Here is a 16630-nt window from a genome sequence, read left to right as displayed (position 1 = left end):
AAGTATAAAAATAAAATATAGTGCACACGTCTTTTTTTTTACTTTGCTCGAGAAAATTGTGGTGCACTATCTTAAATTTGTGTTCTCTTTTTATGCAAACTTCTCACGTATTAATTTACTTTATAGTTTTTTTTATTTTTATTTTATTTTATATATATATATATATATATATATATATATATATATATATAGAACTTAGGTATAACCAAAAAATGGGCCCCCATAAATGTGGGGCCTAAAGCAATTGCTTTACCCGCTTTATGGACGGGTCGCCCTTGATCTAAGGCAAATATTTATAGTATAAAAAACAAAAACTAGAAGTACTAAAGTTTTCTATATTTTCTAATATATAAAAAATGAGACAAAATTTTCAAACATGCAAAAGGTAATTAAGAGACAGAATAATAATGAAAACATAAAAATTGACTTTCTGACCCATCGTTTAAAGAATGACAAAGAAACCTCCAAAAAATCAACTACCAAAAATCAACTGGGAGCAAGGACCGTGGTGACGAGAGCAGCTTTCAACATTAATGTCTATAAGGTATTTTTCACTTTCCTCTCGATCCAATGGATCACTCATATATATATATATATATGGAAGCTGAATTTCGAAACTCCAAACTGATCTTCAGTTTATTATTTCATTCTCAATTATGTTTCCGATTGTTGATTTTAGTGGCCAATTATTAGATCCCGTAGTTCGAATTTAAAGCTATTATTCCTGAATTTTCTCTCACACAGTTTTTTTTCATCGCCATAATTGATGTGACATTGTGAAATAATTATATAATGAGTTTTATATGCTATTGAAAACCGAAAAGACGATTTTGACTTTGCAATTGGTGGTCTTAGATAATTTTGTGATTTTTTTTTTGTATGTCATACCCTAAACCGTAAGATCATTTGAATTGAATTGAAATGTGATTATTCGGAATGTCGAGTCAATTTTCCTTTTCCTGCTATTTGCCTTTTTGGTATGGGATTATTTGTTTCAGTGGGTGGGGTGGTGCTGGTGTTTTTTTTCCTTACTAAATTATACAAATCAATTATACCTCAATGTTAGGCTGGTTGCAGTCAGTTATACAATCTTCTAAATTCATTTTGCTCTAATGGTGCTCATTTCATTCCAATGCTAAAAATTTACATTTTAAGCTATGTTGTTTTGACTCTTCAAAAAAATTTCTGGGTACCTGTCGGATCCTTCAAAAATAGTGCATTTTTTGAGGATATGACGTTGGTGCATCAACATTTTTGGAGAGTCCGAGCAGCATAGATTATAAGATTTATTAGGGGTTCTCCATGATAATCATTTAGGAGAGAAATTCAATATTGATTGCAGAATGCTGAAGGCAAAGCGCACCCAAGGGTGTGGCCTAGTGGTCAATGAAGTGAGTGAGAACCATGAGGTCTCAGGTTCAAATCCCAGCGGAGGCAAATACTAGGTGATTTCTTCCCATCTATCCAAGCCTTGGTGGATAGAGTTACCTGGTACCTGTTGCTTGTGGGAGGTGTCAGGTATCCCGTTGAATTAGTCGAGGTGCGCGCAAGCTGGCCCGGACACCACGGTTATCAAAAAAAAAATAAAAAAAAATGCTGAAGGCAAAGCTTATTCTTGATATTTCTAAGAATGCAAAGATCTATGGGTTAGGACAAAGCTTTTCTATGTTCTTGCTTGAGAGTATTGGATAGAAGTGCTTGACAGAATGATCTAGATGATATATTAAATGAACGTAACATAGCATTTCGTGTTGTGCTCCTTTTAACTTATCTTTATTTTCCACTTGTTGCGTCAAAGAAAGATAACCATATAAGAGAGAGAGTTTGACATTTGAAAGCAGCAGAAACTTGGAAACTTGGATGCCTAGAAGAGTACTTGAAGAGTAGGGTTGACTTTCTAATAATTGATATTCAAGTTGGAGAAGAATTATCAATTATTCAGGAAATTATAAATTTATTTACTTACCAACATTACCAAATTACTTAAACCCACTTATTAAACTTTCATAATAATTTTTTTTTATTACTGCCGAAATCTCTATTGTTTTTCATTGGCAAGGGGAAAGTTAATTTACAGAGAAATTCAATTTTGAATGAATCTATTGGATGACAACATTATGATTGGAATACTCTTAAGTCACTGACGATAATTTACAATGCTGTAAATATGGTGTAATGCTGCAAAGGAATTCTTTGTTCAAAAACTATTAACTTTATGTATTAAAAAATACGTATTAGTTTAAGTACTTGGAACGAATTTGGTTTTATTAAATTTTACTTATTTTCTTGTAGAATATTAACTTTAGAGAGTCGACTATACCTATCGACTAGCTAACCATTTTACTTTTTCCTTGAGATAATGCGTATTAGCATGCAAAGATATCCAAAACCTTCTTCAACATGTAACTTTCTTTGGTGCTTCGTGTGTGGTATTGAAGTTGTTATGCATTAGATAGATAATAAATCCCTCTTGCATGTGTAATCCCCTAATGTTTATCACCACATATGTGGGTTCTAATTTAGTGTTTAAGTGTCTGGGATTTAATATTTTAATTACATTGGAAAAATCTTATCCAGTACTATGCTGCTGTAGCTATGAAGACGTCCAGTTATTTGCTTCATCTATAATAAATTGAATCTAGAATGACTCATTTTAGTACAGATGTAAAAGTATCTCTTGGCATCGTTTTTTTCTTTCTTTCTACATTTTCTCTTTTTTATCAGATATAATAGTAGAGCATAATTTGAAAATGGTTCTAGTCAGTGTCACTCAGTTTTCTATCCCGCTCTTTTGCAGGGACTGATTTTGCCAAGATGCTGCTTGATTCATGCTGTAGCCTTTTGATTCTTTTACAATTCAAGTGAGCTGAATTAAAAGTTAAATCATGATGGGGTGCCTTAATCAGCAGAATGAAGTCCATACTTCATTTTCAGAACCCAAGGATTGTACTTTAAAGCCTTTAAAAGGTGCCTTAGCATGTATGGTAAATTCAGAAATTGGTGCTGTTTTGGCCGTTATGAGGAGAAATGTAAGGTGGGGATTTCGTTATGCTGATGATGACGATCAACTAGAGCATCCTCTCATCCATTCTTTCAAGGAATTGCGGAAAAATATCTTCTCATGGATACATCATTGGAACAGTGTTGATCCGCTCATATATCTACAGCCCTTCTTGGATGTGATTCAATCTGATGAAACTGGTGCACCAATAACCGGTGTCGCATTGTCATCTGTTTACAAATTCTTAACCCTTGAAATAATTGATTCAGCTATCTTGAATGTGGACAAAGCTTTGCATCAGATAGTTGACACCGTAACAAGTTGCCGCTTTGAAGTGACTGATCCTGCCTCTGAGGAAGTGGTGCTGATGAAGATACTTCAGGTTCTTTTGGCTTGCATGAAAAGTAAGGCATCAGCAAATTTGAGTAATCATCATGTGTGCAACATTGTAAACACCTGCTTTCGGCTTGTTCATCAAGCTACTGCCAAAAGCGAACTACTGCAGAGAATAGCAAGACACACGATGCATGAGTTGGTGAGACATATTTTCTCTCACCTGCCTAACATTGACAGCAGAGGGCATGAATTTGATGAGCAAAGTAGATTGTGTGCTGACGCAGAGGTAATTGGGACTCTTGATTTGTATATTTACATTTACTTTTTATATCTCTTTTATGTTTTCTTTGAATGAGACCATAGCTGCATGTACTAGTGATTCCTTACCAAATTTGACTTTTTAAAATGTACAGTTTAAATTAATAAAATCAATATTAGGATTGCAAATTGGCCTTTTGAATTGAACCTATTGTGATTCTTATCCAAGCCTTCTTAACTTTTATGCTGATTCACAAAATTGGTTGAAGCTTGCATATGGCTTACACTCAGCTCAAGATGAATTTGGGGCTAGGCCAAATACTGAAATCTGACAGAATCCCTTCTTGTTTACCGTCACTTACTTTTATGCAGGCAGGCGAAAAACAACATGACAATGGTTGTGTTAGTGCAGAATCGACTGGTAAGTCAGTATCGGCTGCAGTTCCTTCAAATGCATCATCAGTCAGCAAGAGGGATGAAACAGCAGATGAGAAAACTCAAAAGGAGGAGATTGCTTGTAATAGAGAAAATTCTATGATGGATCCACATGGGATCCCTTGCATGGTGGAGATATTTCATTTCCTATGTTCTCTTCTGAATGTGATGGAGTCCATTGAAATTGGTTCAAGATCGAACCCTATAGCATATGATGAAGATGTTCCCTTGTTTGCGCTGGGTTTAATTAATTCAGCCATAGAAGTAAGTGGTGCCTCTCTTGGAAATCATCCCGAGCTATTGGCTCTGATACAGAAGGAGTTGTTCCACAATCTGATGCGTTTTGGCTTGTCAATGAGTCCTTTAATTCTTTCAACAGTTTGTAGCATTGTTCTAAATCTGTATCATCATATACGTACTAAGTTAAAACTACAGCTTGAAGCTTTCTTCTCTGGTGTGTTATTGAGGATTTCCCAAAGTAAGCACGGAGCTTCTTATCAACAGCAAGAGGTTGCGATGGAAACGCTTGTTGACTTCTGCAGGCAGCTTATGTTCATGCCTGAGATGTATGCAAATTTTGACTGCGACATTTCTTGCAGCAATGTATTTGAAGACCTTGCAAACTTGTTATCAAAAAGTTCCTTTCCGGTCAACACTCCGCTATCAGCTTTAAATACGCTTGCCTTGGATGGTCTAGTTGCCATGATCCAGGGTATGGCCGAGAGAATAAGCCAGGATTCATTAGTTTCTGAACAAGCTTCAGTAGATCTTGGTGAATATAGACCATTTTGGACAGAGATATGCAAGGACTACAGTGATCCTAATCATTGGGTTCCATTTGTTCGTAAGATGAAGCTCATAAAGAGGAAATTGTTGATCGGAGTCGATCACTTTAACCGAGATCCAAAAAAGGGTATGGAATTTCTCCAAGGAGTGCATTTGTTACCTGAGAAACTTACCCCAATAAGTGTAGCATGCTTTTTCAGGTATATGAATGGCCTAGATAAGAATCTTATCGGGGATTTCCTGGGAAGTCATGAAGACTTCTATATTCAAGTGCTTCACGAATTTGCTGGAACATTTGATTTTCGGGACATGAACTTAGACATAGCCTTGCGAATCTTTTTGGATACTTTCAGATTGCCTGGAGAATCGCAGAAAATACAGAGGGTGCTTGAGGCATTTGCTGAAAGATATTACGAGCAGTCACCAAATATTCTGGCCAATAAAGATGCTGCGCTGTTGTTGTCATACTCACTTATCATGCTTAACACTGATCAACACAATACACAGGTCAAAAAGAAGATGACAGAGGAAGATTTCATCCGCAACAACCGGAGAATAAATGGAGGAAATGACCTCCCTCGGGAATTTTTGTCTGAGCTTTACCACTCCATCTGTGAGGATGAGATCCGGATTATCCCAGATCGAGGTGCTGGTACTACGATGATGGCACCAAGTCATTGGATTGGCCTAGTTCATAAATCAAGGCAAACTTCCCCATATATTGTATGTGATCTTGGTCCTTATCTTGATTACGACATCTTTGCTATTTTGTCTGGTCCTGCGATTGCTGCCATCTCAGTGATTTTTGATAATGTGGAGCAAGAAGATGTTTGGAAAACATGTATCAATGGATACCTTGCCATTGCCAAAATTGCAGCTGCATATAGCTTCGATGATGTATTAAATGATTTGGTGGTATCTCTTTGCAAGTTCACTACCCTATTGCTTCCTTCTTATGTTGATGAATTTATTGTTGCATTTGCGGAAGATGGTAAAGCTAGATTGGCCACATTGGCAGTCTTCACAATAGCAAACAAATATGGTGACCACATTCGCTCTGGTTGGAAGAACATCCTGGATTGCATTTTGAGTTTGCACAAATATGGCCTTCTTCCCACACGTCTCTTTAGTGATGCTGCTGATGACTTAGAGCCTCCTGCTGATGTGAACCCAAGGAAACCTGCGGCACTTTCTCCATCACCAACTCATGTTCCTTCTTTGGCTCCATCAAGGAAATCATCTGGCTTAATGGGCGTATTTAGCCAACTGTTATATCTTGATGCAGAAGAACCTGCACCACAGCCAACTGAAAAACAACTTGCCGAACGTCAGCAGACTCTTCAGACGATTCAGAGATGTCAAATTGATAGCATCTTTGCTGAGAGTAAATTTTTGCAAGCAGAGTCCTTGTTGCAGCTTGTTCGCGCCCTTGTGTTGGCTGCGGGCCAGCCTCGCAAAGGAACTAACTCTTTGGAAGATGAAGAGACTGCAGTATTTTGTCTAGAGTTGCTTATTGCTATCACAATAAATAACCGGTACAGAATAATGCTTCTTTGGCGGGTTGTTTATGATCACATAGAAAGTGTTGTCCATTTAACAACAATGCCGTGTACTTTGGTAGAGAAGGCTATCTTTGGTCTGCTTCGCATATGCCAAAGGTTGCTTCCTTACAAGGAAAATCTGACAGATGAGCTCCTCAAGTCTCTGCAACTTATATTGAAGCTTGATGCTCGGGTTGCTGAGGCGTTTCTTGAACAGATAACCCAGGAGGTTATGCACCTTGTCAAAGCAAATGCTATGCAGATACGATCACATACAGGCTGGCGGACGATTATATCTCTGCTTTCTTTTACTGCTCGGCATCCAGAAGCATCTGAAACAGGATTTGAGACACTATCATTCATCATGCATGATGGGGCCCACCTTTTGCCTGCTAATTACATCCTCTGTTTGAATGTGGCAGCGCAGTTTGCCGACTCCCGCATCAGAAATGTTGATCAATCTGTGAGATCTTTAGACCTGATGGCTGGATCACTTGTTTCTCTGATTAGATGGTCTCACAAGGCGAAGGAGGCACTTGGGGAGGAGGCTACTATAAAAATGACCCAGGATATAACGGAGATGTGGCTCAGGCTGATACAAGGACTCCGAAAATTTTGTTTGGACCGGAGAGAAGAGGTTAGGGATCACGCCATCTTGATGTTGCAGGGTTGCTTGACCGGAGTTGATGGGATTCTTATCCCGAAAGAATTGTGGTTGCAATGTTTTGATCAGGTGATATTTACATTGCTGGATGAATTACTCAATCTTGCCCAGAAGAGTTTCGTGAAGGATTACAGGAGCACTGAAGAAGCAATTGTTTTGGCCCTAAAGCTCATGTTCAAAGTGTTTTTACAGTCTTTGCAGCAACTTTTCCAGTCGACATCCTTCTGCAAACTATGGTTAGGGGTATTGGGTCTAACACAGAGATGCATGAAGGTGAAATTCAAAGGGAAAAGGAGTGAGAAGATCCCTGAACTCATTCCCGAGCTCCTAAAGAACACTCTACTTGTCATGAAAACAAGTGGAATTCTGGTGCCAAGTGATCCCAGCGGAGGGGACAGTTTCTGGAAGTTAACATGGTTGCATGTCCACAATATATGCCCATCCCTTCAATCAGAAGTCTTTCCCACTAATGAATTGGAGCAGTTGGAAAAGCAGCACGTCCAAGCAGGTTGTAGTCCTCTTACAGAGGGAAATGTTCTCGTCTCCCCCTAGTAATATCACAGTTTTGGTATAGTGAAATTGACATATTCTTTGTTGGCACCATCATTAGCATAATTAGATGGTGAATTTTGCAGCTGAGAGCAGATTAAGCTTAAAAGATATATTGCAGCACCATTTGGGAGCTGCAGGAGCAAATCCAGTATCAGCTTCTTCGCTGTTTCCTTTGTGATATCTTCATCTGAAAGCTTTATAGTGCTTTCATTTCACTTTTTAAAAGGATTTATGCAGCCCTGTTGGCTGTCGATACAAGATTTAAGTAAGGGGGTTACTTAAGTGCAATTTTGTGTTGCCATCGCGGTACCTGTACTCAAGTCGGATAGTTTTTACCATTTTTGCTGTACAATACTAGCATACTAGTACAAAATAGTGATTGATAGTACAAAATATTTCGATCAGGTTGATACATAGTTTTCTTCAAATGATATGTTCCAATTAACTAAGAAATTTCATAGCCGATGTTTATTAGTTCACTGAATTTTATCAGTTTTTCAGCTGCTTTATGCTATACGGTGCTGCTGTTGGAGGATGGGTGGTAAATTCATATACGTGAAACTAGGGGTTTACATGGACCGGGTTGGTTCGGTTTTTATCAAAACCAAACCAAACCAATTATATCGGTTTGGATTGATTCGGTTTTGTCGGGTTTTTCGGATTTTTTGTTACTTAAATATTATTTTAATTTGACTTTGTTAATTTTTTGATAAGTAAATATATGTTTAGTAAAAATATAAAAAATTGACAAACATATTATCTATTAAAATATTTTTACGGGAGAATTTTCTTGGTAACACATAATAGTTAATTTTTTAGTCGTCTGACAATAATGTTTTGTTGATGTACATTTTTAAGGTTAACCACATTTAGTAATTAAATATAAAAATCAATATGATACCTAAATAATAATAATCACTTCACATTCGAAAAAGATATAAGAATTTAATCGATCTTAACATATGATATGAATATGGAACAACAAAGAGATTGACGCATTTCAGTAACACTTGACGAGAAAGTGATCATACAAGCAATTATTTAAGGTTAATAAATATGGAGCACTTCATATTCTATTAAATATTATATCCCGCAAAAGAATCCCAAATATTTCTAGACATTTTTTAAAGAAAATTCTATATAAAATCTTAAAAGTATATACAAAAATTATATATTTATATGTCGGTTTGATTCGGATTTTTTTACTCAATACCAAACCAAATCAAACCTAATCGGATTTTTTAATCGATTTGGTTTGATTTTTCGGTTTGATGCGATTTTCCGGTTTGATTTGTACACCCTACATTAAACACAAAATATATGCGAAGTAGAATAAAAGACTATTCCAGTCTACGTAGAAGTAGGATTAAACATTGATCATTTGGCCAAGAGTGGAGCAATGTTATCTTCCATCAGATTATAAAAATGCACTCGTAATCTTTCTTGAAATGTTGACTATTTTTAGTCAAAGAAATGAGGGACCCTCATTTTTACTTGGAATGGATTATTTTTTAACTGTTTCGTCCATCTTCAACTAAAAAGAAAAAATCGATGTAAGAATCATATATTCCTCTTTTCATCAGTTTACAACTGTATATTAAATTCAAAAATGTAGAAATTGATTTAGTAAGTCTTTGAGGAAAATACAAGTTGAAAAAGTGACTTTATAATAAGTACTTGAGAAAAATACAAGTTGATAATGTTCAAACTTGTTTCTTTGGAAAAATGATGAATCCAAGGGAAAACTTGTTTACAACTTTAACCTATCATTCACTCACTAACTACTGATACCTTAATAATTGGATTTAGTTATATGGTCAATGTAAAATAATTATATAATAACTGATCATAATATATTACTCGATCTCAATACTTTCCGGTTGTTCTCTGGATGTTTTTATGCTATTACTTGTTTCCTCTTCCGATTCCACACTTCTGTGTGCTTTTTCTGAAAGTGTTTTCTGCATTAGGGGAAGGGAAAAGGGAACGAATGAATACGCAATGATCACGTTTTTGGAATTATTCTCGTGCATGGATAAGTGTACTTAGTGCCACCGAAAGTTCCGGTGAAGTATAAGTATCCTTCCATCCTTAATCAGAGGTATCGGTTTCGAGCCATGGAAATAGTGTGCCTATGGTAGGGATTTACTTCTGAGCGATGAAATTTTCTGCAGCGAATTCGGATTAGTCGAACCCAAAAACGGGTAACAAACATTAGGTGGAAATTATTTTTTTTTTAAAAAAGAGATAAGTGGGTTTAGTCTACTCAATGTGCACACACAATTGTCAATAGCTTTGATACATCAAATCAAGTATATTGGTGTGACGAAAGTCATTTTTCATGAATCTTTTTTTTTTTTTGGGTATTTGATTGGTTTGGAAGAATATATATTAAAAATTAATAATAATTCAAGTAATGTCTAAGTATCAATTGGACAAAATTATATGAAATTAAAAGTTAGAATAGTTGAAAGAAAGATCATTTCCGCTTATAAGGGAGTGAAGTTATTTACACCCTTTTGACTTGGTGCTGGAATATTAGATGGGAACAGGTACGGTTCTTATGCACTACCTACAAGTTATAATAGTTAATCTCCTACAACGATGTCACAAGGGGATGTAGCTCAAATGGTAGAGCGCTCGCTTTGCATGCGAGAGGCACGGGGTTCGATCCCCCGCATCTCCATCTTCCTTTTTATAACTCATCTAAAGAAATATTTCAAACGCAGAAAACACAGGTCTCAAATTCTAATGAAAACATCCCTTGTCGCTTTTGCATCTCAGAAAAGAATTAACTTTCAAAATTTTGGGAATATTTGTCTTGTATCTTTTTACAATCCCTATGAATAAAATTACAGAAGTTCCTCACGCTTGGATAACAACCCCAGTGAATACTAGTGTCAATTACATCCACCTATATCTGTGGCATCTGAAATATTTCTATCTAGTTAAACTGTTCAGACTAATTCCTTCTGCTTTTCTCTCTTGAATTCACCATAATCCGAAAGCAGGCTACCATTTACTTTATTCTTCATGTTCTGCAATAGTCCTCTTAGTACCTGTTCAAAAAGGCATAGGATTGTTAATTGTCAAAGAGCTTCCTTTGTGCCTAACCTTCTTTTAAACTCCAATTTATGCAGTCGACAATAGGAGCAAGACAATGTTTTCAGAAGGGAATTAACTTACATATGTATACTGACAGCATAAAATTGCCTACTTTATTTTACAGGTAACTAGCTCCACTTATTACGGACAATTACCTCTAATTATCTTTTATGTGATCTTTTTTTTTGTTTTTGATAAGTACTATCTTTTATGTGATCTTACGTTTTATGATCAGTGTAAAGAAGTTAAACTAGAGATCAGGTTTAGCATCTAACTGTCTCAGCAACATCTCTGCGAACATCTTCCGGGACCAAAGCTAGCATTGGTGGAAGAACAAAGCTAATGCTCATCTGTAGTTGACCTCTCAGCTTACTCCGTGGTCCATTCCTGTCGGGGTAAAGAGACCCTTTTACACCAAGGGAGAACTGAGATGGCTTCAGCGCATCATCTAGCCCCTGAAGCTCCCATCTTATCTGCATAACCATGTCTTCGGCTCCATGTCATTCCATTACAAACAAAATGAATGAATAATTAAAAGAATGCGCTTGAGATTTGGCTTGATACTTACTATGTCAAGTTCAAGAACCTTAGAAACATCATGGGGAATCCCAGGTGGGTACTCGACTCCTTCGGATTTACATCTCAATCTCATATCGATAACTGGCCACACGGTGATAAATAGGAACTCTATGGGTAGCATGTGAATTCTCCACTCTTCCTGCATGGAACTAGTAGTCAAACATATAACAATGCATGCTGAACTGCTGAATAGCAGCAACAGATTGAACAGAGAACATCAGCCATTCATTCTCTTGACATTTTAAAAGAGGAAAAAGAAATTTTATTTTTGGATTTGATGTCAAACTAAGACATTTACGCTTATTCATTTCCGCTCTTCTTGTTTACAAAATCGAGTGTACATTCAGTTCAAACTTCAAATTAAGACATTCATCACCAACTGTCTAACCAGATAGCTCCCCAGCTATAAGATCATTTAAATTCTATGCTTGAACAGAACATTCGTTATCAGACTGTCTATTAGAAAGGTTTGAATGTAGCATAAAACTGGAGAAGCTTTAAGTATTTCAGAGATTCAATTTTTTTAAGAAGATAACACATAACAAAAAGGTCACAGTTAGCCAACAAAGGAGTAAGCATGAGCTTATTTCTAAATGCCTAGGATGGTGAAGGTTTCAATAGAATATAAACTTAACCACCTGATGCATTTTGTTAGTAATAACAATCACAAGATCTGAGGATATTCAAACCCATGCCCCTGCCCTAACTAGGCAACAAAGAGTTTGAAATGAATTTGTGCAGGGAAAAAAGAAAGTGTTTGAGCTAACACCTGGATAGCAAACATTATTGAAAGGTTGTAATGGTGCAGAGTAGTAATACCTAAAATAGTATAGTCAGAGAACGAGCATCTGAAAAATTTGATTTCCTTAAAGATGCAAGGAAACAGGACAACCTCAATAGATGAATTGCACAAATCACTATGGAAGTAGAACTAGCATGAGACCTACCTGTTACCCCTATAGTTTTGTTTGCTGAAGTACATTCTTAACTTTGTTTACGGCCAGATATTATGTTCGTCAACAAGAAATTCAAGTTTTCACTTGAACTACTGAGGTTAGGAAGCATATACAAGACGAGTCTAATGTTCATCGATATACTATCAGAGGCCAAGAGGTAAACAAGGTGACTTTCATGGGATAATGGTCTTATGAAAAAATATAATGAATGCGTATCTTCATGTTTAAGGCCTGAAAACTGAAGAGCAGAAATTCAGACAAGTGATGCGTTGGTGCTCAATTAGCATTGCATAGTACACAAAGAAACAAAAATGCAAAGGGGATTAAAAAGATGAATTGGCAATTCATGTTATGTAAATGGACCTTCAAACCTAACTAAACTCTAAAAAATAACTCATGATGCGAGTATTATCTGAGACCATGCACTTGCAGGGAACCAATACCTCAACCAACGTGGGATAATTAACACTCGCTCGAACACCTAGAATTGAACATCTGGTGCTTGGACAATATAACATGGCAGGTCCAACATTCTGTAAACCAAGAATATGGATGGGTCTGGTACCATATTAAGAAAACGAACCGTGCCCGCTAGGGTTGGATGAGTTGGTTGGTGAGTGATTTCCCACATGGGAGACCCGGGATCGATTCCCCCGACCAGCAACCTCCTCAGTCAGAGCTCGTCGCACCGGGCTTGCCTAGTGCGATTTACATCTTCTATGTGGTTTGTGAGCTATTGCACAATGAGCAAGTTACCCAGTGCACATCTGAAGGGTAACAACTATGGGTTTTCCTGAGAATTTTCCAAGAAAATGAACCGTGGGCTACTTAACTCCAAAAATTAGCTCTTGAGTTGAGGATTGCATAAAACAATATAAGGAGACAACAGTCCATTCCCTCAACCAATGTGGGTGGCTTAACAGTTCAGGAGTTAGTGATGACTTAACAGTTCGGGAATAAGTGATGAATACCTCATTGAGTTGCTGGCTCCTTCTTTTGTCAGGAAAAATGGCCTTGAACACTCGAGGCTTATTCTCCAGATATCGATCAAAGGAAGCCTGAAAATTCAAATTTTCAACTTGCACTATTAAAATTCTGAATCACTGAATGCGCACAGTAAAGCACGATTTTATGACAATACATGAAGTAGATTTATAAAGACGGAAGGTTAGGTTGACATACAAGGATAATCAAACTATAATACAAATTAAATGATTCATACAGCTGACACACTTAATTGAGTTTAAGATATAGTTAATTGATACGTATGAGACAGATATACAAAATTGCATATAGAAGAGAAATAGAAAACGTAGTAGCAGAAAAATAGTACCCCAGGGATTTCATAGAGAGGAATATCAGTGCTAATTCTAGAAGAGTAAGTTGAAGCATTTATCATCTGGGATTTTCCAGTTAATGGCTGTAACTTCCATTTCTTGCTCTTTTGCTTTGCCTGCGAGAACAAGAATCCTCCTTTGGGCACGAAAAAACTGTTGTGACAGTATGAACATGATGTGTGAGCAGCTGTAATCTTTCCCATTCTTTAATTTTTGTTTTTTCTCTTTGATTAGTTAATTGATTACTCTAGTTTTTGATGGTTTTGACAAGGACTCCATTGAAATTGAGGAGAGAAATGGACTGTTGGAAAAGGAAAGAGAAACAAGATAGGGACAGAGAACCATATCTACATGCGGCTTTTTTGCTCTGATTTGGCAACCTGTCAGTGGTATGAGAGATGAATATGGGTCCACAACTGCAATTCATCAAAACGCTTTCTAATTTGTCAATCTCACTGCTCTTTCCTTTTCAATTTACATGATATAATCTTTTTTATTAATTTGTTCCGAACAAAATAATACTTTAATATATTTTTATAACTTTAAAATTTCTATCTTTTGTCGAAAAGCTTTTATGGCTATACAAATAGTTTGTCTCCACAAAGTTTTTAACTCGTTAAGCTTTTAGGACTACACATTTCAAGTTTTTTTCTTTCTTTTCTTAAACTTAATATCAAGTCAAGTTATCTCATATAAATTGAAACGGAAGGAAAGTATTAATGTATCTTCTCTCGTTTCTATTTGTATAGCATAGTTTGACTGCACACGAAAATAAAGAAAGATCTTTGAAATTTGTAATCTTATATCGTAATATTTGTGTTGCTATAAGATTTTTAAAACTTGTGCACTCCAATATGTCATAATATTTATGTGCGGCTATAAAACTTTATCATTAAGGGCAAAATAAAAAAATTATAAATTAAAAATACGTATTTCTTTTTTAACAGGAAAGGAGAAATAGATTTTCTCAAACATATTTTTACCTACCATAGATGAGCCAAACTTTTAACGAATGGCTAAGTTAGCCCTTTTCGTAAAGTACAAGAACAAATTTGGATTTTCCCCTATTATTTGTTATCAAAATATTATATTGTGGATGTTCATTCATTACTCCGCTATAGATAATTTTTCTGAAGAAGATTATCCATTTAGTACTCTGTTGAAGTTTATCTACAAGCAGCTCATGCAGGCAGGTTGCAAGCAACTCAATGAAATGATTTGCAGCAGTTTCTTATTAAACAGGTAAGTTGCAAGCAGCTCATGCAGACAGCTTACAAGTAGCTAAAGAAAAGCCTTGCAGCTGCTTCCTTTCTTCTATAAATAGAGAAGTTCTCAGTTCATTATGAACATAACTTTGAAAGTTGAATAAAATATCAATCTCCCTCTATACTTGTTTTCAGTTTATTTCTTTTATAGTCTTTATTTTATAACACATTATCAGCACGAGACTCTGTCATTTTTAGCACTTACATCGAATTTAATTTCTATTTCAGTGTTCATCTCCAATATAAGGCGACATTCTTATGTCCGTGGTCAGATCTTGTTCATTCCGAGCATCATAAGGCAGATTATATCCTTGAGGTGGTGGGTTTTTCTTCTTGGCAGTAATGATGTAGATATCACTTACATATGGAGTGGCCAAATTTGCATAATTTAATTTGAGCCTTTTGCTTATATTTTAATATCATTATCATCGCTTGCTTGGTTATATGTTACGTATACAGTACCTATTTTGGTATTTGTTTTCATCCTTATTATCTTAATAAAGGATTACAAAGTGGATACCATTGTTAGATCCACTTAAACTCCAGCAGAGTTTGCTAGAAATATACAACCACCAGAAGTGGTTATATTTCATATATCTCATTGTAACTAAATTTTGTTAACCACCAGAAGTGGTATATGCCTATGACCATCAGAAGTGATAATTTAGACTTTCTATGGTTACAATTAAAGATAAGCTAGAGAAATATTCTTTATATTACATGCACGCCTCGATTTGCTCCTGAAGTAGTAAAAATTTTAAAAGAGGTTGAAACATCACAATTTGATGTGATTAATGTGCGTTCAGATAATTATGTTCGATTTCCTAAAGGATGAGAATTTTTGATAAATATTAATCTATTCCCGAAAGTGAATGTGATAATATTAATAAAGTCATAAATATGAACACGCTCTTATTATAAATATATTACAATTCACCTCCAGAAGAGTTAATATGATTGAGAGAATATATACTCAATATTTCGTATTTTAAATTTGCTCCTGAAGAAGTAATACAATTGAAATTTCCTCCTGAAGTAGGAAACTATTTTGAAGTAGTATCCTTATGTACTTAAACAAAATAATGAGCTATTCACAGTTATTTTTGAATCACATTTTCATTCCCTGGAGTGAATGAAGAAATATCACAACTCACCTCCTGAAGAGGTAGAATAATAGAGGATATAAATATTATTTTTGTAGCATAAAGATTATTGCCACACGTACTTGTTGTACATAAAATATCTTGGATAATTTTACTAAGTATCAAAAGCATTCTTGTAGAATACTTTCTACTACAACCACATTAATATATTATGGTTAGTTATTGAGTTCCCCGAAGGAAATAACTACTTGTGTATCTTTCCTTAAAAGATGCAATGACTATGTGGTTGCCGTATTGATACAAAATATTCAGATGTTAATGATATTTCTCCCTGAAGGAGATATTTGTCATAAAGTTAATGGTAGAAATATTAAAATTCTTAATTTTCGTTATTTATAAATTTAGAATTAGCTTTATGTTGTTCATTTGATTATGATTTTCTCTCATGACACCAGAAGTATCTGAGCAATATTTGGTAGTACAACAAAAGCTCTTGAAGAGCTAACTGTTTGTCTAGAAGACACATGACACAAGTAGTGTCTGAATAATATTTGATTGTGGACAATAAATGGAAGGTTCCCGAAGAGATTATTTGTCATTATTGTGGTCAAAACATATTTTATGATAAACCGAAATTTACTAATACATATGACTATCATACTGAGACTAGAAATGATTGAAAGATTAAAAATCTTTATATTTTCACAATCAT

The 16630-nt window shown here is 35.5% G+C and overlaps 2 protein-coding genes and 1 non-coding gene across 5 annotated transcripts; 2 read left to right on the top strand and 1 right to left on the bottom strand.

Moving 5' to 3' along the window:
• Window positions 1-381: 381 nt before the first annotated feature.
• LOC104119216 (ARF guanine-nucleotide exchange factor GNOM-like) lies at window positions 382-8087 on the top strand. Of its 2 annotated transcripts, none has more exons than XM_009630659.4 (3): window positions 382-544; window positions 2798-3623; window positions 3968-8087. In XM_009630659.4, exons 2-3 carry the CDS (start codon window positions 2886-2888, stop codon window positions 7571-7573), a joined length of 4344 nt encoding a protein of 1447 aa, XP_009628954.1. In that variant the 5' UTR covers window positions 382-544; window positions 2798-2885; the 3' UTR covers window positions 7574-8087. The 2 variants fall into 2 exon arrangements, with proteins under 2 accessions (XP_009628954.1, XP_009628956.1); XM_009630661.4 differs by lacking the exon at window positions 382-544 and adding an exon at window positions 614-1646.
• Window positions 8088-10186: 2099 nt separating this feature from the next.
• On the top strand, window positions 10187-10259 carry TRNAA-UGC (transfer RNA alanine (anticodon UGC)). Its single transcript has one exon. It is a non-coding gene; the product is annotated as a tRNA-Ala (tRNA).
• A 60-nt stretch (window positions 10260-10319) lies between these two features.
• Window positions 10320-13886, bottom strand: LOC104119215 (uncharacterized). Of its 2 annotated transcripts, none has more exons than XM_009630656.4 (5): window positions 13547-13882; window positions 13185-13271; window positions 11247-11396; window positions 10954-11151; window positions 10320-10632 (listed from the first exon to the last, which is right to left on the bottom strand). In XM_009630656.4, exons 1-5 carry the CDS (start codon window positions 13751-13753, stop codon window positions 10531-10533), a joined length of 744 nt encoding a protein of 247 aa, XP_009628951.1. In that variant the 5' UTR covers window positions 13754-13882; the 3' UTR covers window positions 10320-10530. The 2 variants fall into 2 exon arrangements, with proteins under 2 accessions (XP_009628951.1, XP_009628952.1); XM_009630657.4 differs by having other exon boundaries at window positions 10544-10632; window positions 10901-11151; window positions 13547-13886.
• Window positions 13887-16630: the final 2744 nt, after the last annotated feature.

This window comes from Nicotiana tomentosiformis, chromosome 2 (genome assembly GCF_000390325.3).
Source record: "Nicotiana tomentosiformis chromosome 2, ASM39032v3, whole genome shotgun sequence".
Lineage (NCBI taxonomy): Eukaryota > Viridiplantae > Streptophyta > Magnoliopsida > Solanales > Solanaceae > Nicotiana > Nicotiana tomentosiformis.
Note: the sequence above shows the minus strand (reverse complement) of the source record. Positions and strands in the feature narration are given on the sequence as shown.